Source organism: Saccopteryx bilineata, chromosome 6, assembly GCF_036850765.1.
Source record: "Saccopteryx bilineata isolate mSacBil1 chromosome 6, mSacBil1_pri_phased_curated, whole genome shotgun sequence".
NCBI lineage: Eukaryota > Metazoa > Chordata > Mammalia > Chiroptera > Emballonuridae > Saccopteryx > Saccopteryx bilineata.
In genome coordinates this window covers 122,938,529-122,964,335 of record NC_089495.1, presented here as the reverse complement: position 1 = coordinate 122,964,335, position 25,807 = coordinate 122,938,529, and the positions used below count along the sequence as shown (strand labels likewise).

General features: G+C 53.2%; 3 protein-coding genes across 5 annotated transcripts; all 3 read left to right on the top strand.

Annotated features, from left to right (window-relative positions):
- The first annotated feature begins 680 nt into the window (after positions 1 to 680).
- MRPL38 (mitochondrial ribosomal protein L38) lies at positions 681 to 5,871 on the top strand. Its single transcript, XM_066236381.1, has 9 exons — positions 681 to 807; positions 942 to 1,121; positions 2,293 to 2,427; positions 2,504 to 2,712; positions 3,625 to 3,697; positions 3,855 to 3,900; positions 4,773 to 4,931; positions 5,181 to 5,317; positions 5,514 to 5,871. Exons 1-9 carry the CDS (start codon positions 741 to 743, stop codon positions 5,648 to 5,650), a joined length of 1,143 nt encoding a protein of 380 aa, XP_066092478.1. The 5' UTR covers positions 681 to 740; the 3' UTR covers positions 5,651 to 5,871.
- Positions 5,872 to 7,352: 1,481 nt separating this feature from the next.
- Positions 7,353 to 12,989, top strand: TRIM65 (tripartite motif containing 65). Of its 3 annotated transcripts, XM_066235537.1 has the most exons (6): positions 7,355 to 8,238; positions 10,220 to 10,315; positions 10,539 to 10,772; positions 10,857 to 11,031; positions 11,167 to 11,232; positions 11,758 to 12,989. In XM_066235537.1, exons 1-6 carry the CDS (start codon positions 7,813 to 7,815, stop codon positions 12,330 to 12,332), a joined length of 1,572 nt encoding a protein of 523 aa, XP_066091634.1. In that variant the 5' UTR covers positions 7,355 to 7,812; the 3' UTR covers positions 12,333 to 12,989. The 3 variants fall into 3 exon arrangements, with proteins under 3 accessions (XP_066091633.1, XP_066091634.1, XP_066091635.1); XM_066235536.1 differs by having other exon boundaries at positions 7,353 to 8,238; positions 10,857 to 11,232; XM_066235538.1 differs by lacking the exon at positions 7,355 to 8,238 and adding an exon at positions 9,478 to 9,658 and having other exon boundaries at positions 10,857 to 11,232.
- Positions 12,990 to 20,026: 7,037 nt separating this feature from the next.
- Positions 20,027 to 24,540, top strand: TRIM47 (tripartite motif containing 47). Its single transcript, XM_066236899.1, has 6 exons — positions 20,027 to 20,779; positions 21,833 to 21,928; positions 22,219 to 22,449; positions 22,628 to 22,826; positions 23,279 to 23,353; positions 23,618 to 24,540. Exons 1-6 carry the CDS (start codon positions 20,111 to 20,113, stop codon positions 24,256 to 24,258), a joined length of 1,911 nt encoding a protein of 636 aa, XP_066092996.1. The 5' UTR covers positions 20,027 to 20,110; the 3' UTR covers positions 24,259 to 24,540.
- The last annotated feature ends 1,267 nt before the right edge of the window (positions 24,541 to 25,807 follow it).

The following is a 25,807-nucleotide window of genomic DNA, read 5'->3' as shown; positions in this document are numbered from 1 at the left end:
TAACCCCTTGCTTGAGCCAGCGACCCTGGGCAAAGCTGGTGAGTTTTGCTCAAACCAGATGAGCCTGCGCTCAAGCTGGCGACCTCGGGGTCTCGAACCTGGGTCCTTGGGATCCCAGTCCGACGCTCTGTCCACTGCGCCACCACCTGGTCAGGTTATTTATTAATTTTGGAGAAAAAGGAAGGGGGGAGGGGAACATTGGTTTGTCCCTGTGATCTGACTAGGGATGGAACCAGTAACCTCTGAGCTCCAACAACTCTAACAACTGTGTGGACGCTCTAACAACTGAGCTATCAGTCCAGGGAACAGTCTAGAATTTGAGCCCAAGGAGCCTGACTGCAGAATCCGTGCTCGCACCCCCTGGGGGCACAGGACGCTGCTTTCTGGGATTGGGTCGAGCCTCACTGGAACCCCACAAAGCGACGACCTTCGCGCATCTGGGCAGCTGCCTGGCCCGGCCTACCGCCCCCGACCTGTGCTACCCCTGGTGGCATGCCGCGGGCAGGAGCCTGGACTGCTCGCAGTTCCGCCCAGTCATCTACTGGGGACTTCAGGACCCCTTCGAGTAGAAAGGACCTCAGGCTTCCGGGAAGGAGGAATCTAGGGTCTGGGCAGGGGCGTTGCTCCTAGGTCGCCGACCCGGAGGCGGGACCTAGCAGACGGGGCGCGGGCCTTGTAGGCGGGGCCTCCGCGCCGCACTCAGAAACTAGTCCCGCCTCCTCTGCCCGACCTGAAGCAAGATGGCGGCGCCCTGGTGGCGAACCTTGCTGGGCGGAAGTGTGGGGTGGCGGGGCTTCAGCACATCGGGTGAGGGGATGGGGGGGGGCTTTCACAGGTTCCCATTTAGCCCAAACTCTGGGGCTCGAGCCACTCCCCGCTTCGGCCTCTGCGGGGCTGGGCCGTAGCTCGAGCCCGCCTGACGTCCTGCTCTCTACCCGCAGCCGCGCTGAGCCGCCGGACCCCACCTCTGGGGCCGATGCCCAACGAGGACATCGATGTGAGCAACTTGGATCGGCTGGAGAAATACCGCAGCTTCGACCGCTACCGGCGCCGGGCGGAGCAGGAAGCACGGGCCCCGCACTGGTGGCGGACCTACCGGGAACATTTTGGGGAGGAGTCAGGTGCGGGGCGACCGGAGAAAGGGGCTGTGGGCGCCAGACTCAAGACTCGGGGGCCCCACCGGCATCCTCCTTGAGCATTGCGGGATGGGGCCAGCCTGTATCTCCGTTGGCGGTTTTGTCCAGCCACGACTTTTCACACCTGTTGGCCCGCCCCACTGCTTGGAAAATTCTGTCCCCCACTATTGGAATTCCACTGTAGCTATTTCTACCCCTAAAATACGTGTTCGTCCTCCCCACCCCGCCATTCCGAGTTAGGACGCCGCTCTGTGCTCCTAAAATGCTCAATATGTAACCCAGGCCACACTGTATCCTTACTTTTTGCTGTCTCCCTCCCAGATTGTGAGCTCCCTAAGGACGAGGATCCAGCCTGTCTTAACCATCTTTGGATCCTTGCATCCACATAGTGTGCAATACTTTGGTGCATAAACTTGAAAGCCCTGAGCAAGGTGACTCGGGAACTCTGCCCTTGAGCAACTTCCATGTGCATCTTTTTGGAAAGCATTTACAGAGGCAGTGTTTATAGTGCTTAAGGTGCCAGGCATGAAATCTGTACAGACTGATTCAACCCAAGTCAACCTCTTTCGAGTGACTTCCCTGAGCTTCAGTTTCTTCAACTAAAAAATCAAATAATTGTATCACAGAATTATGAGGATTAAAGGACACAGTCCATTGGAATTCCTAGATTAATCCATTCTTAATAAGGGTTTAGTGTGTCTTAATTATTGTTATTGTGTAATGTAAATGGAAAAAAGGTATTGGGCTAAAAGTTACCTACTCAGAATGTGTTCTGGGACCAGCAACAAGGGCATTACTTAGGAGCTTGTTAGAAATGCAATTTCAGGCCCCACTCTGACCTGCTGAATCAGAATAAAATTTATTAAATTTCCCAGGTGACTTGTATGGTTTGTGTGAGAAGTTTCAAGTCCTTCTAGCTTCAGGTCTTCTACTGAGGACACAGGTGTGTGTCTAGACACCTGTGAACAGACTTGATGGTGATCCCAACTATAATTGGGATCCTGTTCAGGTCTTTGGAGCAGACTACACAGTTTCATGAATTAAAAGGAAAGCTTTAGCAGCAGAGCTTGGGCAAGTGAGAGGAGAGGACTAAGTAAGGACCCGGGGCTTTACCAATAATTGATCCCACTTCCTCCAGCACATCTTTCCTCCCTAGATCCCAAAGACAAGATTGACATTGGGCTGCCTCCACCAAAGGTCTGTCGGACTCAACAGCTCCTGGAGCGGAAAGGGGTCCTCCGGGAGCTGCGGGCCAATGTGGAGGAGGAGCAAGCTGCCCGCCTCCGCACAGGTAAGCCCACACAGGAGACAGGGCTTTGGTGTGTTCCTGCCCCCTCCATGTTCCAACTGGCCTTTTTCCTTCCCAGTGCGCATCCCACTGGAGGCTGTGCGAGCTGAATGGGAGAGGACCTGTGGCCCCTACCACAAGCAGCGTCTGGCAGAGTACTACGGCCTCTATCGAGATCTGTTCCAGGGTGCCACCTTCGTGCCCCGTGTTCCCCTGCATGTGGCCTACTCAGTGGGTGAGGATGATTTGATGCCTGTGTACCATGGCAATGAAGTCACTCCAACTGAGGTAACTGCTAGCTGTGCCCCTTCCTGCCTCTACCCAGACACATCCCACTGTAGGATCACAAACAATTCCTTTTGAGAGCATTTATAGAGGTGGGTTTTTTTTTTTTGTTTTTTTTTTTCATTTTTCTGAAGCTGGAAACAGGGAGAGACAGTCAGACAGACTCCCGCATGCGCCCGACCGGGATCCACCCGGCACGCCCACCAGGGGCGATGCTCTGCCCACCAGGGGGCGATGCTCTGCCCATCCTGGGCGTCGCCATGTTGCGACCAGAGCCACTCTAGCGCCTGGGGCAGAGGCCACAGAGCCATCCCCAGCGCCCGGGCCATCCTTGCTCCAATGGAGCCTTGGCTGCGGGAGGGGAAGAGAGAGACAGAGAGGGAAAGCGCGGCGGAGGGGTGGAGAAGCAAATGGGCGCTTCTCCTATGTGCCCTGGCCGGGAATCGAACCCGGGTCCTCCGCACACTAGGCCGACGCTCTACCACTAAGCCAACCAGCCAGGGCTATAGAGGTGGTTTTTATGGTGATTAAGGGCACACGCATGGCCTCAACATGATCTGATTTTTTTGCCTCTTTTTGATTTTCTAGTAAACATTAATGTTAGTTACAAAAATAAAATGAAAGAAAAAACTTTTTTGACTGGCCCACTGTCTTCAGAGTGCTCTTCCAACCCGTTCATTGACATGTGGGCCTTCTTGTGGTTCAGATCTCTGGATAGGCAACTCTGCGCAGTTCCTTCTATAAGTTTCTCTTTCTGACTGCCTCTAGAAGGGGCTGTGAAGGGTGTTTGGATCAGAGTGGGCTCTCCTTTTGCCAAGGCTCCCTCAGACTCCTGCTTTCCAGATACAAGGACTTTTTATAACAGCTTGTCTGTCCCTAGTGGGGGTGATAGCTCCCTCATTCTTTCCCCATCAGGCTGCCCAGGTCCCAGAGGTGACATATGAGGCAGACGAAAGCTCCATGTGGACATTGCTGCTCACCAACTTGGGTAGGTGTCTAGGGCACACTGGGCCTCTCTGCTCCCCTCACTTCCCATGAGCCAGGGCCTTGGGGAGCTGGGAGAGGGGCCAGGTGGAGAACTCCAGCCCAGCTCTTTCCATGGGAGGGGGTGGCTGGGCCCTCTCAATGGGTTTGTTTTTGTGTAGATGGACACCTGGTGGAGCCAGATGCTGAGTATGTCCATTGGCTGGTGTGAGTACCTAGGGTGGGGTTGGGCTTGGGGAGGAGGCCCTGGCATCCTGGGAAGAGCTGTACCTAAATTCAGTCTTGGCTTCACCGTAGATTAACAGTGGGAGTTTGGATCAGCCCCTCCCCCCTAGGGGTGGCCTCTTATATCTGTTTCCTGAGTGTCAGTGGCTGAAGACAGGCACAGAAGAAAGGCAGGCAGCGGACCCTGGCTGATCCCACAGGCTTGTCTCCCTGAGCTCATTTCCTCCCCTGTAAATCTAGGACGATGCCTCCACATTCCTTAGCTACCCTTAGGGGCTCTGGATAGTCTGGCAGCTGTGACATGCTCAGGTTGGCCTGCCTTTTGTTTTCTCAGTGGCTTTTGGCTTTGAGCATCAGGCCAGGGGACAAAAGTTAGGCAGGTGACCCCAGCTTTGGGACTTCTGGGTAATCAAGGCCAGTGACTGGGAGGCTGGTTTCTGTCATTTTTATTCAACTGCAGTTACCAGCCTGTGCAGCTGGACCCTCTGGGGCTGCCTCTCCAGGTAGGTACAATGCCCATCCCAGTACCAAGCTGGGCAGGCACTCTGACAAACCCAGAACTTCAGGAAACAGAGAGAAGCAGCTCAGAGGTTGCGTGCTCTCCAGCTAGAATGGCCGTGGCAGCACCAGTGGCTCCCCAGCAAACAGGTTGCTTGGCTCTGCACTTACCCTGACTGCCTCTGGGACCCGCATCTTCCACCTCTGAGCTCCAAAAGTTCACAGAGCTCTACCTCCTACGTGATTGTATTATACAGTCCTTCGGAAATTGTTTCAGCCTCCAGGGAGTACATTGGTGGGGATCCTGCTGCCACTCTGTCCAGTGGCCATTAATGGATTGCTTTTCCTCCTACCAGAACCAACATCCCAGGCAACAGGATGGCTGAAGGACAGGAGACGTGTCCCTACCTCCCCCCATTCCCTGCTCGGGGCTCTGGCTTCCATCGCTTTGCCTTCCTGCTCTTCAAGCAGGACAAGCTAATCGACTTCTCTGGAGACACCCGGCCCTCACCCTGGTAATCTACACCCCACACACACATGCCCTCCATACTCTCCTACCCCTGGCCTCAGGCCAGCCTGCCAACAATGGTCAGTCTTGCTCAGTTCTCCTTGCCTTTCTTAACTCAGGCCATGAAATGGGTGGTCAGTAGTGCTAGGCAGGCCCTGAGGGGCTTCTCGGGATTGCTTGTGGAACCAAAGGGGGTGTGGGGTTCTGCTGTCCCGTTCCCCTTCCCCGCTCTTAAATCTCCCCATCTTCTTTATAGCTACCAGCTTGGCCAACGGACCTTCCACACTTTTGATTTCTATAAGAAACACCAGGAAGCCATGACTCCTGCTGGTCTGGCCTTCTTCCAGTGTCGCTGGGATGACTCGGTTACCCACACCTTTCACCAGCTTTTGGGTAAGGGTACAGTGGGCTGGAGGAGGCAGGTGGCTGGCCTGAGCTTATAGACCTGTCCTGACCTAACAGGCAGTTCTCTATGGTCATGGGGAGTCAGCCATTCCTCAGGTGAGCTGACTGGTTAGTCTGAGCCTAGAGACAAAGCAGAGGGGCTCAGGCCAGCAGCTCCCCACATTCACACCCCTCCCTCTTATAGACATGCGGGAGCCGGTATTTGAGTTTGTGCGGCCACCCCCTTATCACCCCAAGCAGAAGTGCTTCCCCCACCGGCAGCCCCTGCGCTACTTGGACCGGTACAGAGACAGTCACGAACCCACCTATGGCATCTACTGAGTGGCCAGACTGCTATCCACGTCAGAGTAGACTGGGCCTCTCATGCTCCACAGGCAGGAACCACAATACACAGCTCCAGAGGGCCAAGCTGGGGGGTTTTAGGTCCTGTCTGAGGCAGCCCCTCTGTGGCCCTCCCAGCAGACCCAGGACCTGGGACTGAAGAGGCTCCCTTCAGGGGTGGTGGCAGGGGGTGGGTGTGTGAATAAAGATGATTTCTGTTATAGCTTGTCTGGGTCTGTGTTCCGGGAGCTACCAGACCCGCCCCTACCACAACCCCTGCCCCAGTGCAGTTGTTGTATTGCTTCATGGGTGGAAAGAGGCCCTGTGACCCAGTGGCTGAAGACAGATCCAGAAGGAAAGTAGACCTTGGGCTGTGGCCACTCCAACAGGCCTCTGGAAGAGATCTGACAGCCTAAGCATTGAATTCTGCTCAGCTCTTCACAGCATGGTGCAGGCTCCTTGCCTGTCAGGCCAGTCACCACAGGTCTGAGGCTTCAGGCACACACACCCTTGCTGGGGACCGAGAAAGCCCCTGTACCCTCCCTGGGCAGTTAGGATATTTCTTCCCTCTTTTTTTTTTTTTTTTTCATTTTTCTGAAGCTGGAAACGGGGAGAGACAGTCAGACAGACTCCCGCATGCGCCCGACCGGGATCCACCCGGCACGCCCACCAGGGGCGACGCTCTGCCCACCAGGGGGCGATGCTGTGCCCATCCTGGGCGTCGCCATGTCGCGACCAGAGCCACTCCAGCACCTGAGGTAGAGGCCACAGAGCCATCCCCAGCGCCCGGGCCATCTTTGCTCCAATGGAGCCTTGGCTGCAGGAGGGGAAGAGAGAGACAGAGAGGAAAGCGCGGCGGAGGGGTGGAGAAGCAAATGGGCGCTTCTCCTGTGTGCCCTGGCCGGGAATCGAACCCGGGTCCTCCGCACGCTAGGCCGACGCTCTACCGCTGAGCCAACCGGCCAGGGCTATTTCTTCCCTCTAAAGAAAAAGACAGCCTAGTACTCAAACAAGAGATCTGTGTACCTTTTCCAGGAAAAGAAGCTTCACATATTTATTTATAACACAAGATGCGATGCTGCATTTCAGTGAGGGTGTCCTGCCTCTAAATTAGGCTGGCTTTGTCAGAAAAGAGTTAACCATCCTCTGGCTGGTTCTGGCCTGCCACACACTGCCCCAGAGCAGGGGGTTAGCAATCAGAAGCCCTATCTGCACAGCTGCAGGCAAGCTAGCACTCTAAAAAGTGAGGTTCTATCCCTGGCCGAGTAGCATCCTGTTGACACACCAAGGTTGCAGGTTCGATCCCCAGTCAGCACATACAGGAGTAGACCAATGAATGTGTAAATAAGTGAGGTTCCAGAACAACCAAGAGCAGCAGAGCCCATACAGAGTGGGATTCCAAGTGCAGTTAGAGTGCTTTTGGTTTCCATTAAAGCAGGTATAAAAACACTGGGTTAGTCTGTCTCTTGGTAACCAGAAATTTCCACCTTATTGTTGACCTGTAGCCTAGAGAAGGGAAACAATATTGATTTGGTAAATGCCTGGAGACAACTTAAGGAAAAAGTGCAGCAGAGCCCATTGGGTCAGGAGAGAGCATTTAATGGGCATTACCTGTGTGTCCCCTGCTCTTACTGCCAGGCACCCCCAACTCTCTGGGAGGTAGGTGAGAGTGGTATTAAGTTTTCAGATGAAGTGCCCAGAAGAGGTTTGGTGATGCCCCTCAGCCAGGAAGCTAGAGACTCATGGGTTCTTGTCTCTAGTGGCTGGGACCATATCCCTTGCTCTGTAGCTGCTGGACTGAGGGTCTGGGGAAGTGGGGTGGAGGTCCCAGGGTGGGACCAGAAAGAACTAGACTCCAATTCCCAGCTTGGGGTGGCAGGCAGGCAGTTATGCCTCTGAGCCTAGATGGAGACGGGAGGCCGTGGGCCGAGTGTGGGTTGGAGTCGCAGAGCTAGACTGGGTACGCTGAAGCTGGCGGGCACTAGGAATGGCGGCGGCTGGTCCGGGTCTTCTGAAAAGGGTTGTCACTTCTCCCTAGGCTGGTCTTTGCTTTCCCCGTCGCACTTGCAGGGCGCGCGGTCCCTTTAAGAGGCCCGGACTTTCCCCGGTGTGGCTCGGGGACTTACCCCCACTTCCCGGTCGCCACCGCCGCTACCGCCGCCATGGCCAAGCAGCCGCTGGCGGACAAGCTGATGTGTGCCATTTGCCTGGGGCTCTACCTGGACCCGGTGACACTGCCCTGCGGCCACAGCTTCTGCGGGACCTGCATCCGGAACTGGTTGAGCACTCGCGTAAAGGAGTGCCCCGAGTGCCGGGAGGCCTTCCCCGACTCCGCCGAGCTGCGCCGCAACGTGGCGCTCAGCGCCGTGCTCGAGGTGGTGCGCGCCGGGCCTTATCCAGCGCAGGGCCCCACCTCGGCCCCCCACACGGACCCCGGCTCAGGCCACGGCGCGCGCTGCCCCCTTCACGGGCAGCCGCTCGAGCTCTTCTGCCGCACCGAGGGCCGCTGCGTGTGCATCGAGTGCACTGTGAGCGAGTGTCGCCTCCACGAGCGGGTGCCGCTGGACGCGGAGCGACAGGAACGCGAGGTGACACGCTGGGGTGTCCCGCCCTGCTCTCTGTGCTTGGGCAGCCTCAGCAGGAGGTAGCTTTGGAGTGTTTTATTCCAAGGTGGTGGGTCAGAAAACAGACTTAGGTCTGACCAGGTGGTGGCGCAGTGGATAGGCCCTCGACCTGGGACGTTGAGGAGCCAAGCTGAAACCTCAAGGTCGCTGGCCCCTGTTTAAGCGTGGGCTCACCAGCTTGAGTGCAAGGGCTCTGGCTTGAGCATGGGATCCTAGACATGACTCCATGGTCCCTGGCTTTCTGTGGGGCATGCATTGCATGAATCTGTTCTGGGAAGAATCTGGTGACTCCGGGAAAGTCTGCCCTCCCACTTCCTACTGGAAACCTGGACAAAGGCAGAACTTAGGAAGATATGATGATTTGGGCCAAACTCAACGTCTTTCACCCATTTCTTCATCTGGAAGTGGGGATAACCATCCATACCTCAGAGTTTTGCTGGTGAGATAGGAGGAAGGGAGCGAGAATTTTTCCTGCTCCCAGGAGACTGCATCCTCCACGGCAGGGGTTGGGAACCTTTTTGGCTGAGAGAGCCATAAACGCCATGTATTTTAAAATGTAATTTCGTGAGAGCCATACAACGACCCGTGTACGTTAGGCATTATCCAATAAAAATTTGGTGTTGTCCCGGAGAACAGCTGTGATTGGCTCCAGCCACTCGCAACCATGAACATGAGCGGTAGGAAATGAATGGATTGTAATATATGAGAATGTTTTATATTTTTAACGTTATTATTATTTTTTATTAAAGACTTGTCTGTAAGCCAGATGCAGCCATCAAAAGAGCCACATCTGGCTCGCGAGCCCTAGGTTCCCAACCCCTGCTCTACGGGAACAAGAGGGACCATAACCAAATAAGACCGCCCTCTTCCCCTCATGCCCAAAGCCTGGCTCAGCACCCGCCAGGCATTTGGAAGAGCCCATCTTATATATATGCACTTGTAAGTTCAGTAGTTGCAGCCTCCATCACAGCCACCTGGCCCGTGCAGGTTCCCATTTGATTCAGATATATCGTAATGAAACAACGGAGCCAAGAACTGGTGGGCCATTAGCTTTAATCCAAGCTTGCTCCTGGCAAGCAAGTAAATACACACCAGGAAAACACTTCCCTTTCCATTCAGGGCTCCCAAAGCCACTGACTCATCTGAGTTTTCCTAAAATTAAAGGCCCTCACCAGTTCGGTGGAGCTTACAAAGCCCCTCACCTCTGTTCCCCTTCAGCACAACTCCATCTTGCTTTCTCTCCAACTACCATGTGACCTCTCTGCCTACAACAACATGGTCTCCTTCCAAAGTGGCCTCCTAGCTCCTCCTTTTAAAACTTTTCCAGTGGACAATCCCTCCTCCAGCAACATTAGCATAACCAAGACCCTTCCCAAGCATGAAGGTAATTAGCCGTATCACCTGGGTGGCGGCCATTCACGTGGGAAGTGCCATTTTTAACAATAAGTGAGCAAACCCCCAAAAAACAGATTTCACAAACTTATTTGCCCAACAGCACTGCCCTGCCCACTCATCAAACAACTTTGGTTCTTTGAACCATCACCCCTTCCTGGCTAAGCCACCTAGGCCAGAAGTGTTGCTCCCATTTATTGTGTAGGGGGATTGGGGGATTATAGCCCAGAGTGGGTGATCTGCCCTAGGTTGCTCAGACTGCAAGAGAGACTGGTGGTCAAGTCTTCAACCCAAGGCTTCTGCTCTGCCTATGCACCACCCTCTTCTGGGGGGGGGGGGTCTAGGCCTCCCTGGAACTCTGACCCAAATCTCCTGGGGATTAGACCAAGGCCAGTCCTCTCTGTGTTGGCCCACTAGTCAGCCTTGCCAGGGATGGCACAAGAAGGGGGTGCCTAGCATCTCTAGGTATTTGTTGATTGACTGAGGGGGGACTTCACAGCCAATCCTGACCCCCTCTTCTCACTTGTCCCCTGTCCCTTGGTGGACACCACAGGCCCAGCTGAGAACCATACTGGAGGTCACCCGGCAGCAGGCCACCCAGGCTGAGAGCCAGCTACAGGAGCTGCAGCAGCAAAGCAGCCAGATCCAGGTATAAGCCTGTTTGTCTCACTCCACCAGCCACCAGCTGGTCCCTGCTAGTTTGAAAATGCATCCTAGCATCTGAGAGTGACGAGCTGAACAGGAGGAAGAGGTTCCACGGACCTCTACTCCCCATATCCATACCCCTCAGCCCAGTGGGCAGCTGTGGCCTTGGCCTGCCTTGGTGTAGGGCAGGGCCCTGGCCACCCTGGGCTCCTCCTGTGCCCATCCAGAGGTCAGCCTGTATCCTGGCTTCTATGGTCTCTGGCAAGTTCAGCTGCCTGCTGCAGGCCCTGGAGAGGCGTCAGGTCTTGGCACTGAAGAACATCGAGGTGGCCAAAACACAGGCTCTGGCACAGGCCCAAAAGGAGGAGCAGCGACTACGGGGCCACCTGGAGGTAGTGGCTTGCTCTGACCGCAAGATCCAGGACCTCCTGGAGCAGTTGGATGACAGAACCTTTCTCCAGGTACCAGGGCAAAGGCAACAGGTTAGGGGACCGGTGGGCCTGCCCCTTGCTCCTGGGCTTACTGCCACTGTCCCTGGGACTCAGGAATCACAGCTGCTGGTGCCTCCAGGGCCTCTCGGGCCACTGACTCCTCTGCAGTGGGATGAAGATCAGCAGTTTGATGGGCTGAAGGAGATTCTGAGCCAGCTTTGTGGCCTCCTCCTGGATAAGGGGGACCCCTGTGGGGTACCAGCTAAGGCTGATGACTTGGGTCCCATGGGTAAGGCTGACCCCAGATGTCTCCCTATCCCTCTGGGCCCAGCTTTTCCTCCATTGGAAGTGGGTGTGGAGTCAGGGTGCAGCCCCACATGCGCTCCCCTCCCCATCACTCCCCTAACACTGCTTTGCCCCCTAGAGGCCCGAAGTACTCTGGCATCGGTCCCAAGCCCGGTTTGTCAGCTGAGGAGGAAACTCTGGCAGAGTAAGGAAGCCCAGTGCATGTATGTGTACACTTGTGTGTGTGTAGTGCATTGTGCACACATGTGGTTATATGTATGTACACATGTGCACTTGTGAGTATGTGTCTGGCATGTGCTGACTATCCTGTCCATGCACTTCCCTGGGTCTTGCTTCACCCCCCTACACACCTGTTGCATGCACACCTTTTACTTCATGTGAAGCCAGTAAGTAGGGTATACGTATAAGTTCCTAGTTACAGAAATCTGGGATCAGTCACGATTCTTCCACTACTATCAAGTTAGGTTACCTTTGTGGGCCTCAGTTTTCTCATCTGTGAAGTGAGGCTAACAGAAGGTTTTACCTCAGAGGTTGCTGCAAGATTGAATGCCGTGATGACGCCCAGCGCCGTCACCTACATGCAGTGTGCTGCCTGGCAGCTATTAGTGTTCTGGCAATGGAGCTTCTGTTGCTATCTCTCTCTGGGGACAGGAGGATACATGTGCACAGGCAACCTGCCTGCTCACTTCAGTCCATCTCTCCCCAACAGATTATCGCAATCTGACCTTTGACCCAGAGAGCGCCAACCGCCACCTTTACCTGTCTCAGCAGGACCAACAGGTTAAGCACTGTCGAAAGCCCCGGGGCCCAGCTGAGCCAGGCAGCTTTGAGCTCTGGCAGGTTCAATGCACCCAGAGCTTCCATTCTGGGCGGCACTACTGGGAGGTACACACATCTAACCACTCAGTGACACTGGGTGTTGCCTACCGGGAACTGACACGGCACAAGCAGGGGCCCCACACAGATAACATCGGCCGTGGGCCCAGCTCGTGGGGGCTCTGCATTCAGGAGGATAGTGCCCAGGCCTGGCACAATGGGGAGGCCCAGCACCTCCCAGGGGTGTCGGGGAAGATACTGGGCATGGATTTGGACTTGGGCTCTGGCTGCCTCACGTTCTACAGCCTGGAGCCCAAAGTTCAATGCCTGTGTACTTTCCATGCCATCTTCACCCGGCCCCTCTATCCTGTCTTCTGGCTCCTTGAGGGTAGGACCCTGACCCTGTGCCATCGGCCTGAGGCCAAGCTCCCTCCAGGGCTCCAGGAAGAGGCCTCAGGGCTCAGCTGAGGAAAGCACAGGATGGAACTCTGAGCTGGGAACAGGTGCCGTCATGCCTGTGTGCCCAAGAGCTTCTCCAGCCCCTCTGGCCTGGGGACCTGAGGCCACAGCTCTCATGGGACCAGCTATTGGCTAAGAGATGAACTCAGGACCAGGCTGGGCCACTTGCAGGGGTGGGTGACCCCTCCCAAACTGGAGTTGACTTTTCCAGCCTCTTTGAATGGGACTGGGACTAGGAAAGGAGGAAAATGAGAGGCCCCTGCCCCAGGCAGAGCCCAATTGTAGGTACTACCTGGATCTCAGAGGCTAGGGTAGCATCCAGGGGCTCCTGGTCCTACAGGTCAGCGGGTACAGCACAGTACATGCCACAGACCATGGCAAAATAGCACATTCATCAGTTTCAGTGTACCTCCCACCAAGACATTGTAGACAGGGGAGCATCAGCTTTCTCTAGAGAAAGAGAAGTGCTTTTTACTTCCTCCTTTCCTGTTTCTATCTCTTTTTTTCCTTAACATTTTGATATATTTTAGTCTCTTTTATTTTGTACATCCTTGTGATTGTGTTCCATAAACAATTGTGTTTTCTGTATTTTTATTTAACAGTCATTTTTCACATTATAAAAATTGTTTCTGGAATGATTACTATATAAAAAGTCATTCTAATGACTATCAAGACTTATTTACTCATTATTGAACACTCAAATTATTTTATTTGAGGCTATAAAAATACTGCCATGATGAATATTTTTGAACAGGGAGCTTTGCACAAGCCATATTTACGGCTTGTACTTAGGTACATAAGCTGAAGTGGAATTGCGTGACAGAAAAACAGTGAGCAACTGAAGATTTTGTTTTCATACAAAAGAAGAAAACGAAACACCCTTGAGTCAAGTTGCTCTTCTCTCTGCCCACTGTACCCTATCACATCAGCTGATGTGTTGGCACTTCGGCCCGCCAAGTGTCAGCACACCGCTGGGTCCTTTTTGCTTGGGTATTTTGCTGTTCATAAAATGCTTCCATGAAGATCCCTGCACATGTGTTTGCTTGTGTTTCTGGCTGTGGGGCTGCTATAATTTTATTACTAGAAACATCCCCCTTCTTGATCTGAGTGGTGATTACAAGGGTGTATACTGTACATACAGGTTTTATGTACTCGCATATAACTATTTCACAAAGTGGTGTGTTTTTTTTTTAAAGAATAACCCATGAAAAAAAACACATACTCCAAAATACAAAAAATATTTTTGGGTTTGTTAAAATATATCTCCCTCCCACATTGCTATCTGGACTTGGTCACTGCCATGGTTGCCTCATGGCCTTGCTTCTCAGCAGCGTGGCTCTTTGGTCAAGGACAAGGCCAGGCCTCTGATAGCTACAGCCTGAGCAAGGAGCTACCAGCAAGATTCCTTAGGTGGGAAGGTCCCCAAACTTGAGAAGGGGTTTCTAACACGGGGGAGACTGACAGTAACAGGAAGCAGGCAGAACCTCACTGACAGCCAGGCTAAGGCCTAGTGGGCTAGGAAGCAGGATTGAGCTGACCGTGTGGCCATCACTGCTGGCTGCCCCACAGTGCAGGTTGCAACCATCCCTCTTGATCCCCAAACCCCAACACACATGTAAAAGTGGCTGAGCCCACACTCGCAAGGGACAGAGAAAGGAAGACTGGCTTCCTTTCTGCTCCCATGGTGGGAAGTGTTTGGGGTCATTTTTTATCAAGTTGTTGGTCCTTTCCGTTTTGTTCTGCGGGAGTGTTCTGTGTTGTGACTATTAACCTTTATGTCATATGACAAGATTCTACTGCCATTTCTATAGAGTGTGCATTGGAGTAGTGCTCCTCTAGGCGTGGAACAAGCATTTAGAATCTCTCAGAAAGCTCCTTCAAATTCAGTTCACTCGAGCCACCGTATTCTGACAGAAAAAGGCACTGCTATAGACAGGAAAGAAGCATGGATGTGAGGGTGTGACATTTGAACTGGCAGTGGGTATTTTCAGCATTTCTGCCCTATTGCTCACTGTTTCTGGGCTTCTGTAGGAAATAATCAGGAGGATGGACACACAGACAGAACAAGGGTGGGGGAGGGCAGGAGAAATTTTACAAAACAGGGATCCTTACAGCATAGGAAATATAGTCAATAATATTGTAATAACTATGCATGGTGCCAGGTGGGTACTAGAAATATTGAGGAGATCACTTGGTAAAGTATATGATTGTCTACCTACTATGCTGTACATCTGAAACTAATACAAAAGAATATTGAATGTAAACTGTAATTGGAAAAAAAAGATGTTTAATTAAGTATTAAAAAGAAAAGAAGACATGGGCTCAGAGTTGGATGGAGTTGGAGTTAAGTTGGAGACCAGAGAGGTGAGGGGTAGAGAAAGGCTGCTCTTCCCCCAGCAGGAAGGGAAGGAAGGGAGCAGCACTGTGACTATAGGAAATGTGGCTTCAAGTCACGGAACTGGAAGCTAGAAGACAATGGAGCCAGGCCTTTGAGATTCAGAGGAGAAAGGATGTCCATTCTAGAATCCCATACCTAGCCAAACTGTCAATCAAGGATGAAGCCTCAACAAAGCCCTGTGCAGGCACTCCCACATCCATTCTCAGAAGGCTCTCAGGGGACTTTTCAAAAGTAAGGAAGTAAGTCAACAAAAGGAAAGAAAAACCAGCGATCCAACCAATGGAGTTCAACACGAAAGAGAAGTGAATAAGAATCTAAATCTCCAGAAATCTGAGCACAGCATCCACGCGGTAGCTCAAGGCTCATAAGGACAAGCTTTAGAGATAAGGAGGTAAGTGCTGAAAGAAACTGGTTGTCCATGGGAGTAAGAAACTGGAGTAGGCAGGGCACGGGACTTCCAGTTTTTATTATTATAAGACTCATTAAATTGTTTACTTTTTAAATTCTCTAAATATATTATTTGAAATCAATAGAAATCCATTATTTAAAATATATATTTCATATATATTTCAAAAGCATAACAAAAAGAACGTGGCTTGGATCCTATCTCAGTTTCTTTCAAAGATGCAAATGAAGCTGGGCGGCTGTTTTCCCTTGTTCGTTTTTGTTCCTGTTCAACTTCATTATTATATTTTTAAAAGCAGTACTGCAGCCAGACAGGCTCACATATGAGGTTTAAGATTTTTTCAGCTTGCACCTTCAGGGTTAAATTCTTCCTCCTCCGCAGGACTAGCTATGTGACCTGCGGCAGCATATAGACTCTGCTGGAATTCCATTTCCCCCCCTTCACAACACAGTCCTTGCAGGGGTAGAGAAAAAGAGGATGCAGGCGTGCACATGCTCCAGCAGAGCTCAAACGTGCCAGTTGCCCTTTCCCCCAAGAGCCAATTCATTTAAAAATAATGAATAGGCCCTGGCCAGGTGGTTCAGTAGATAAAGCATTGTCCCTGCACACAAAGGTCACAGGTTCGATCCTGGTCAGGGCATATAGAAGAAGCAATCAATGAGTACACAACTAAGTGAAACAATAAGATGATTCTCTCTCTCTCTGCTTTCCTCCCTCTCTAATCAATGGAAAAATTAGAGAAAAAGAATGAATATATTAGACAAGCAACTTTAAAGCTACAATAATGCAAATGAAATATCAAAATGCTACCACCCTCACAAATTGAATCTTCATGCCTTCCTGGGAGGAGCAGATCTTTCTGAACAGGCTGTGGGGTGGGGAGCAGGGGGCTAACTGGGACATGCCTGAGTACCCCTAACTTGAGAGGCACCCCTCCAGAATAAGGTAGGTCTCAGCAAGCCCAAGCAGCCTGGCTGCCAAGCCTCAGAGCAGGATGGTGCTGGTGCCTAAGCCTCTTAACCAACCATTCTTGGTTTGGGCAAACAAGGGACACTCGTGATCAAGGGCTCCCTGTGGAAACCAATGTATGGAACTCATTAACCACCCTCCTACCAAACCAGGCACACCCAGGCCATCTTCCTCTGCTACTCCTGCCCTGAAGATCCTGCCCTAGTTTCTGCATGCCTGGTCCTAGCAATCACTGAAAGCCTAGCTCAAATGTCACTTCTTTCAAGAGTGCCTTAACAATTCCCCTTTCCTTTCCCATTAGTCCCCCAGGCAGGAGTGGGTAGCACCTCTCTCTTTTTTTTTTTTTTTCTTTTCATTTTTCTGAAGCTGGAAACAGGGAGAGACAGTCAGACAGACTCCCGCATGCGCCCGACCGGGATTCACCCGGCACGCCCACCAGGGGCGAGGCTCTGCCCACCAGGGGGCGATGCTCTGCCCATCCTGGGCGTCGCCATGTTGCGACCAGAGCCACTCTAGCGCCTGGGGCAGAGGCCACAGAGCCATCCCCAGCGCCCGGGCCATCTTTGCTCCAATGGAGCCTTGGCTGCGGGAGGGGAAGAGAGAGACAGAGAGGAAGGCGCGGCGGAGGGGTGGAGAAGCAAATGTGCGCTTCTCCTGTGTGCCCTGGCCGGGAATCGAACCCGGGTCCTCCGCACGCTAGGCCGACGCTCAACCGCTGAGCCAACCGGCCAGGGCAGCACCTCTCTTTTAATATTTAATAGATCTTAGTTTTCTTCCTTCCTATCAGGGAGGATGTCATGAGGCTCTGTATAGCATATTTCTAAGTTAGACATTCTTAACTTGGGTTTCTGGGGAGAAGTTTCTCTTTATTTTCATTGTCTTCAAGCTGAAATTTAGTATTTCTGTTATGAATGGATAGAACACTCCACAATACTATTAGCAACAGCTGTGGCTTGTTACCAATAGAAATTAAAGTTTTTTTTTTGCATTTTTCCGAAGCTGGAAACGGGGAGGCAGACAGACTCCCACATGCACCCAACCAGGATCCACCCGGCATGCCCACGAGGGGGCGGTGCTCTGCCCCTCTGGGGTGTCACTCTGTTGCATCCAGAACCATCCTAGTGCCTGAGGCAGAGGCCACAGAGCCATCCTCAGCACTCGGGCCATCTTTGCTCCAATGGAGCCTCGGCTGCGGGAGGGGAAGAGAGAGACAGAGAGGAAGGAGAGGGGGAGGGGTGGAGAAGCAGATGGACGCTTCTCCTGTGTGCCCTGGCTGGGACTTGAACCCAGGACTCCTGCACGCCAGGCCGACGCTCTACCACTGAGCCAACCGGCCAGGGCAAGATATTTTCTTTTTTATGTATTTTTAAAAATTGATTTTAGAGAGAGGAAGGGGGAACATCACATCAGAGAGAAACATCAACCTGTTGTTCCACCCATTTATGCATCCTTTGGTTGATTCCTGCATGTACCCAGACCACGTATTGAACCCTCAACCTTGGTGTATGGGGATGATGCTCTAGCCCACGGAGCTACCCAGCCATATTATATATCATATATGATATATTGTATATCATGTGCATATATCATAGCATATTGCAGTGATGACAGAGAACTTAAAATATTTATGTTCATCACTGCTTCACAAATATAGTAACTGCTAGGTTTCCATTAGTTCTGGTTATTTACTATATTAAACACATATATCTTTATCACAAATTTGTTTTCTTAATATTTTGTATCTGTATTACAACATAATTGTTTTCTATAGAATCTATGCATTTTTCTTTGTGCACTTCAAAGCATTACTTTGAAAAGGGCTTTATAGACTGCACCCCTGTAAGAGGGGCCTGGGCACAGTGAGAAAGGTGAAACCCCAGCTCTAATTGGGTCACTCCTCTCTCCCCTTTATTTCTTCCACTCGGGGGTCTCAGCAGAAGGTCTGCAGGCATCAGAGTAGGCAAATTTGTCTCAATTATTCTATATTGCTAAAATAAATTTTTAATTTTAGCATAGTTATATAGTTTTAAAGAAAAGTTGTGAAGATAATTCAGAGTTCCCATATACCTTACTCCCAATTTCCCCTTTTGTTAACATCTTACATGACTATGGTATACTCGTCACAGTTAAAGAGCTAATGTGGCCCTGACTAAATAGCTTAGTTGATTAGAATGTTGTCCTGAAGCTCAGAGGTTGTGAGTTCGATCCTTGGTCAGGGCACATACAAGAACAAATGTTCCTGTCTCTCTCCTTTCTCTCTCTAGAAAACCAAGAAAATAAACATTTTTTAAAAAAGCTAATATGGATATATACATCCTCATTAATTATTCAAATTTCCACAATTATTCAATTATTCCCACAATTTATTCAAATTTCCTCACTTTCCCCCATCTTTTCAGGAGCCCATCCAGAATACGTATCCTAGTCAGTCGTCATGTTCTTCTCTTGGCTATGAGTTTCTCAGCCTTTCCTTTTTTTTCCATTTTTTTTTTCAGCCTTTCTTTGTTTTTGATGACAGTGTTCAGGGGTACTCGTTAGGTATATTGTAGACTTTTCCTCAGTTGGGATTTGTCTGATTTTTTTTTAACAGAGACAGAGAGAGTGATAGGGACAGAGAGATGAGAAGCATCAATCATTAGTTTTTCATTGCGCATGGCGACACCTTAATTGTTCTTTGATTGCTTTCTCATATGTGCCTTGACCACGGGCTTTCAGCAGACCGAGTAACCCCTTGCTCGAGCCAGTGACCTTGGGTCCAAGCTGGTGAGATTTTGCTCAAACCAGATGAGCCCACACTCAAGCTGGCGACCTCAGGGTCTCGAACCTGGGTCCTTGGCATCCCAGTCCAACGCTCTATCCACTGTGCCACCGCCTGGTCAGGCTTGTCTGATGTTTTAATGGTGATTAGAATGGGGGTATCAAATTTTGGGGAGGAAGACCACCTCATATCAAGGGTACTTACTATCAACAAGACTTATCACTGTTGAACTTGATCACTTGGCTGAGGTAGTGTTTGTCAGATTTTATTTTGGAAGAAAGTTACTATGCACAGCCCCTACTTACAGTGTGGAAAGTTCTGTGTCTCCTTGGAGTATCTACAAAAATTATTTGAAATTCTTCTGAATGGGAAACCTGTCTATTCTCCCAGTTACTTATATATATCAGCATGCACACCTGGATGCTTATTTTATACTTTGAGTTATAGTCCAAAGCTACTTTATTTTTTTGCCATTCTATTTTTGTAAACTTAACATTATTAAAGTATAAATTACATACAATAAAATGCACCATTTTAAATGCATAGAGTCTTAACAAATTTCCCCACTTGGGGAACCCCAATGATAGCTCCTGGCACACTACAGGTGCCCATGAGTGTCCATAGACCCCAACCGAATTGCTCAGACAACGGGCTTGGAGGATGACGTCAACTTCCCATTTCAGGTTTAGTAAAGTCCAAGTTCCCCACGGAGGGTAAATAGAGTCGCTAACGGACAAAAACACATCAGCAGTTATTTTCCTCTGCCGTCAGCAGTTCAGGAACTTTGCTAATGGTGCAGAGAAGGGTTCTGGAGGACGAAAGTGCTGGGTTGACACACTGGGCTCCCCTGGCCTGGCCATGGGGGGTAGACTTGGAAGAGTAAGGGAGGGGTGAACTCCTTCCCAGGTTTCTTCAGGTGTGTCCCCTCCCCTGGCATTCTCTGCCCTCCATCCTCTCTCTTACACACCTTACAGCAGCGCCCTCCTGTCAGATCCGCGGGCCCACGTGGGGCCATCGCTCAGAAGCCCTTTGGTGTTCCGCGGGGCCCAGAGGCGGCCCAACTGCTCCGTCAGAGCTGGGCCTGGGTGTCAGGAACTGCTTAGGCGGGCCTGTAGCGCTGGGGGGCGGTTCAAGCTGAGAACCGACGGGGGTGGGACCTTTGGCTTCTGTCCCAGGGGGCGGATCCCCGGAGCAAATGGTCAAGTCCCTCCCAGGCAAGAGCAGCACACAGGCGGTGCCCAAGCGGCCGCGAAGCCATGGACGGCAGTGGACCCTTCAGCTGCCCCATTTGCCTGGAGCTGCTACGGGAGCCAGTTACGCTGCCCTGCGGCCACAACTTCTGCCTCGCCTGCCTGGGCGCACTGTGGCCGCACCGCGGCGCGGGTGGCGCCGGCGCATCCGGAGGCGCGGCCCGTTGCCCGTTGTGCCAGGAGCCCTTCCCCGACGGCCTGCAGCTCCGCAAGAACCACACGCTGTCCGAGCTGCTGCAACTCCGTCAGGGGTCGGGCCCCGGGCCCAGCCCGGCCTCGGGCCCGACCCCCGATTCCGCTGCACCCAGTGCGCGGGCCAGCGCCCCGGAGCCGTCAGCTCCCTGCGCGCCCAAGCCGTGGCGGGAGGGCGAAGAACCGGTGCGCTGCGATGCGTGCCCAGAGGACGCCGCCCTGCCCGCCGCGCTCTCCTGCCTCTCCTGCCTCTCTTCCTTCTGCCCCGCGCACTTGGGTCCGCACGAGCGCAGTTCCGCGTTACGCGGACACCGGCTGGTTCCGCCGCTGCGCCGGCTAGAGGAGAGCCTGTGCCCGCGCCACCTGCGGCCCCTCGAGCGCTACTGCCGCGCCGAGCGCATGTGTCTGTGCGAGGCCTGTGCCTCCCAGGAGCATCGGGGCCACGAGCTTGTGCCACTGGAGCAGGAGCGCGCGCTCCAGGAGGTGGGGCGCGGGCACCGCTGGCGGGTCGCGGCGGGCGGGTGACCTGCCCCGCTAGCTGCCCGAGGGTCTTGCCCCACCCCCATCCTTCCCTGGTTGGTCAATTTTGTCCTGTAACTTGAGGATCTTTGCTGTTCTTTCCAGCCCTGACAATCTCATCCTCTCACTGTAGGACATTCTGCTCGAGATGGAATGGGGGTGGTGAGGGAGGACCCAGTGAGAACGCGAAAAGGATTCGGACGGCGGGCTGGGGGGCCTGAAGCCTCAGCGGGGCCTAAGGGGATCTAAGGCAGGAAGGCTCTGGGGTAGGCCCACGGGTTTCTGGGCGGCTGACTATCGCAGCGCAGCTGATAAACCAGGCAAGCTCATGCGAGTTACAGCTCAGATTCGCCCAGGGCTGAGGCAGCGGGTTTAGATGGATGTGGCAGGCGACAGAAGTGTGGTGGAGCACACAGACCGCTCTGTACAGCTGTTCCGGGGCCCTTGGTGGGAGCCTGTGCGCTAGTCTGTCCACTATCTCCGCCCCCAGTTTCCTTTGGCCTCCAGCCCAGTCTTGGCGCCTCAGTCCTTAGGATTTTCCGTCTCTCCTGCCTGGAGCTGTGACTCATAAGACCTAGCGGATTTGCCTGGAATCCCCATTTTTCAGGCCTGGATTGGGGGCACAGAGTCTTTGAGGACAGGGATCCCCAGAACAGCTGAATGCCCACTCATGCAGCCCCTCACCCCATTCCCTGCCTCTTCCCCACTGAAGGAAGTTCTCAAATAAGTGTGAGTTACATTGAGGACCATGGACAGCCTTGTACTTGCCCACTGGTCAGAGAGGGGAGGTAGACAACTACGGCCACCCTGCACTCTCCTTGGGCATTTGGATATGGCACCACCCTGGGTTTGAGGCATCTCTGGCATATTGTGGGACATTATGGCCACTCCCAGTCCCACCTATGCACAGATAGCACTCCCAGGTCACCCCTCTCCTGCTCCTGGATGAGGCCTGGGATGCCAGGGCAGGGTTATGGTTTCTACCAGACTCCTACTCATGAAGGATGTCATCCACAGGCCGAGCAGCCCAAAGTGCTGAGTGCTGTGGAGGACCGCATGGATGAGCTGAGCGCCTGCATTGCACAGTCCCGGCGGACAGTGGCCCTCATCAAGGTCAGACCCAACCCCAACCCTGTCCCCTCCTGCAGTAAGCCCCTGACATTGTGAGTTTGCAACGTGGTTCCAAATGGTTCCGTCCATTCCAAGTAAGCTTATGCTCAGGGCATTGCGCAGTCTCACTGAGCACGTGTCTCCCCTGACCTGGCATAGACTCAGGGCAGCTCCAGCTGGTCCCTCTGTCCCCTCAACAGGGTAAGGTGGGATGGGGGGGTCTGGGAAGGATAGAGCCCAAAGAGTAATGTCCTTTGTCCCCTCACCGCTGCTCCCTCTGTCATCCTGTGCAGAGTGCAGCCACAGCAGAGCGGGAGAGGGTGAGCCAGCTGTTTTCAGAAGCTGCAGCCACTCTGCAGGGGTTCCAGACAAAGGTGCTGAGCTTCATTGAGGAGGGGGAAGCAACCATGCTGGGCCATGCCCAGGGCGACCTTCGGAGGCAGGAGGAACAGCGCAGTAGGCTAAGCCAGGCTCATCACAACCTCACTCAGGTCCCTGAGGCCGATTCAGTCAGCTTCCTGCAGGTGAGAGCAGCTCTTCAGATTAGAGGGGACACAGGGAAAGGGATGGGGGCAGGAGGCTGAAGGAGAAGGTGTGGGTGCCCTAGCCTTCAGCGCTGTGACAGCTCCTTGCAAAGCTGTCTCACCCCCGCCTCAGAGGAACTATGGTCAGAGGGCCTTAATGGCCATTTATCTGGCACAGGAGCTCCTAGTACTCAGGCTGGCCCTGGAGGAGGGGTGTGGCCCCGGGCCTGGTCCCCCACGGGAGCTCAGCTTCACTAAGTCATCCCAAGCTGTGAAAGCACTGAGAGAAGTGTTGACCATGGCCTGCGCCAGCCAGTGGGAGCAGCTGCGGGGCCTGAGCAGTGATGAGGATGGGCAGCAGAAGCTCAGCACAGAAGGTGGGTGTCCCCTCCAAGTGACTCACCTTTCCCCAGTCTTTCCTCATGGGCCTCCAGGCCTGCTGCCCATTCGGGAGTAGAGGATGGAAACTGTGCCTGTTGCAGGGTGGAACTCAAATATTGCTGGTGACCAGAGCCAGCATCCTGTAATGATCAGTTAGGTTTGGCCACAGCCTACAGGGCAGAGGGGGCTTCTCCTAGCCTACCCTTCAACTTCAGAAGGGTTGGGGTCTGGGGGCAAATGGAGAAAGGGGAAGAAACTGAGAACCAGGCATATATGTGATCGCAGGCTGCCCTATTTTGGGCTGTGTGCCCATCCCAGAAGGCTTGGGATTCAGGGAGGAACTGGGGGAAGGAAGGAATTCGGGTCACAGCTATGGGAGGGGCACCTTGCATAGCAGCTCAGTCCCAGGGAGCTAGAGAACCACCTCCCCACTGTCTCCTCTTTGCAGCCGATGCTGAGACCCAGGACCCAGATAGCACCGGCCACCTGGAGAGTGAGGCATCCAGGGATTACTTCCTCAAGTGTGAGTAGACCCTGGGCTCTGCTTTGTTCACACTGGGCCCTACGATGGCTGCAGTGCTGGGTCCCAGCACACAAGTGATTAGATTGCCCTCCTAGATTCATGGGTGAACTAGGCCAGCTGACAAGGCACTCTCCAGAGGATGCAGTAGTGCTTACTGCAAAGATGGAGAGAGGCTGTGTTTGGGGAGGCAGGCACCTAGGGAAGGGGGCACCCCATCTGAGCTTGGCCCTGAGCCCTGCATCTCTCTCCCGTCCATGGGAACAGTTGCCTACATTGTGGACCTGGACAGTGATACGGCAGACAAGTTCTTACACCTGTTTGGAACCAAAGGTGTGAAGAGGGTTCTATGTCCCATCAACTACCCAGAATCGCCCACCCGCTTCACTCACTGTGAGCAGGTGCTGGGCGAGGGTGCCCTGGACCGGGGCACCTACTACTGGGAGGTGGAGATCATTGAGGGCTGGGTCAGCATGGGGGTAATGGCTGAAGATTTCTCCCCACAAGAGCCCTATGACCGGGGCCGGCTGGGCCGCAATGCCCACTCCTGCTGCCTGCAGTGGAATGGACGCAGCTTCTCCATCTGGTTCAACGGGCTGGAGGCTCCCCTGCCTCACCCCTTCTCACCCACGGTCGGGATCTGCCTGGAATACGCAGACCGAGCCCTGGCATTCTATGCTGTGCGGGATGGCAAGATGAACCTTCTGCGGAGGCTGAAGGCTACCAGGGCCCGTCGGAGTGGCCCCCTAGCCTCCCCCATTGACCCCTTCCAGAGCCACCTAGATGGCTACTTTGCAGGGCTTTTCAGGAGCAGGCTGAAGCCTGCCTTCTTCCTGGAAAGTGTGGATGCCCATCTGCAGATTGGGCCTCTCAAGAAGTCCTGCATATCTGTGCTGAAGAGGAGGTGATGCAGGGGGCCTGGGGCCACCTGCAGCTGCCTCAGCTTCTGGCACACTTGCGGCTCTGCGACTCCCACTAGCCCCATGGAATGCACAGCCCTGGTGTCCCACACGGCTCCAGCACTCTCATTTCTAGAGGCTTCCAGCTTCATACACTTGGTCTTCCACTTCTCAGGGAGGAGGCTCCCAGGCCCTTTCAAGTGCCTTGTTTCTGGGAGAGAGCCTCAGCTGGGACAGCTCCAGGCTAACCCAACCCCTCCTTTTCCTCCTAGGACAGTGCCTGGCACATGGTAGGCACTCAATAAACATTTGTTGAATGAATGACTTCCTTTTCGATCCTTTTCTCCACCCAAGAATTCCCAGTATTTCTCATCTTTTAGGAGCTGGTCCTGAAAGGGAGGAGGAAGGAACAAAACCCTTAATCCCAAGAGTCCTGTTGAAAGGTAGAGCCCTGGCCCTGGAAGAGGGGCTAAAACAGGTTGTCTGCCATTTGGGGACAACCCTACTCCCAGGTTCTGGACAGGGGCAACTAGAGGTGCTTCTCCCATGGGGGTCCAGCCCCGTGGTCATTCTGACTGCCCGAGTGTTTGTTTTGGATGGCCAGGTTTCCATCAGCTATTTTCATCCTTAGTGCCACAGTCTTATTCTAGACCTGCCCTACGGTGTTTGTGACCAAAATTAAATGCAGACATCATACCCCTGAGAGCAGGATACTTGGGCGTAGGCAAGCAAGTTTGAGACCTAGTTTTTCACACATATAACTTTTCAGTGCATGAAGGATGGGACTGAGCTGACCCCAGGGTGTGGCTGAAGCGGAGAACATCCGCAATAAAGGGACCTGTGTGCTTTGGAATCTGCCTTATGCCTCTGTCTCTGTGGTCTCTGCACCCAGCTGTGCAGCTGGAACAGTGCTTGGCCTTCAGCCTGGGGAGACCCACACCCTGCACCCCAGCAGATCTTCTCTGCCAGGAAGGCCCAGTGCTCCCTGCTGCCCCCAAACCCCCATCCTGGCCTGGGATGCCCCAGTTCTGCAAAGAGATGGTGTGCTCCCTGAAGTACAAGGTGAGTGTGTTTCCAGGTCAGCCCCCTCCTCCTTCAGTTCTCTATGGCCCAAGGGCCCCAGAGAAGTCCCCAGCAGACAAGCCTGGGGCAGACAGAGGCCTCTCAGCGCCTGGCTGAGGTCAGTCGAGACAATGGGTGAGTTATGCAGCCAGACAGCAAGGCCATACAAGTTCTGCCCTGGCTGCCTTAGCAGCTAAAAATAGTCCTTCCTGCAGCTCGGGCTTCAGCCCAGGCAGCCAGGATGTTGTTTTTTTGGGCGGGGCCTCCTTGCTGCTGGTGCTTTGTGTTCAAAGCTCCATTCCCTAGAGAGCAAAGGCTTACCCAGGCTCTGGGACTAATGTGGGAAGCTGCTCTGTGGCTGTCACACTGTGGACCCATGGTGGCTTCTCAGAGTCCCCTCACCCATCAACTTTCAATCCCCTCCCCCATGCTTCACAATGCCCACCCCCTCGGGTCCTTGACCTGCAGGGTCCTGGCATGTTATGGAATGTGAGCC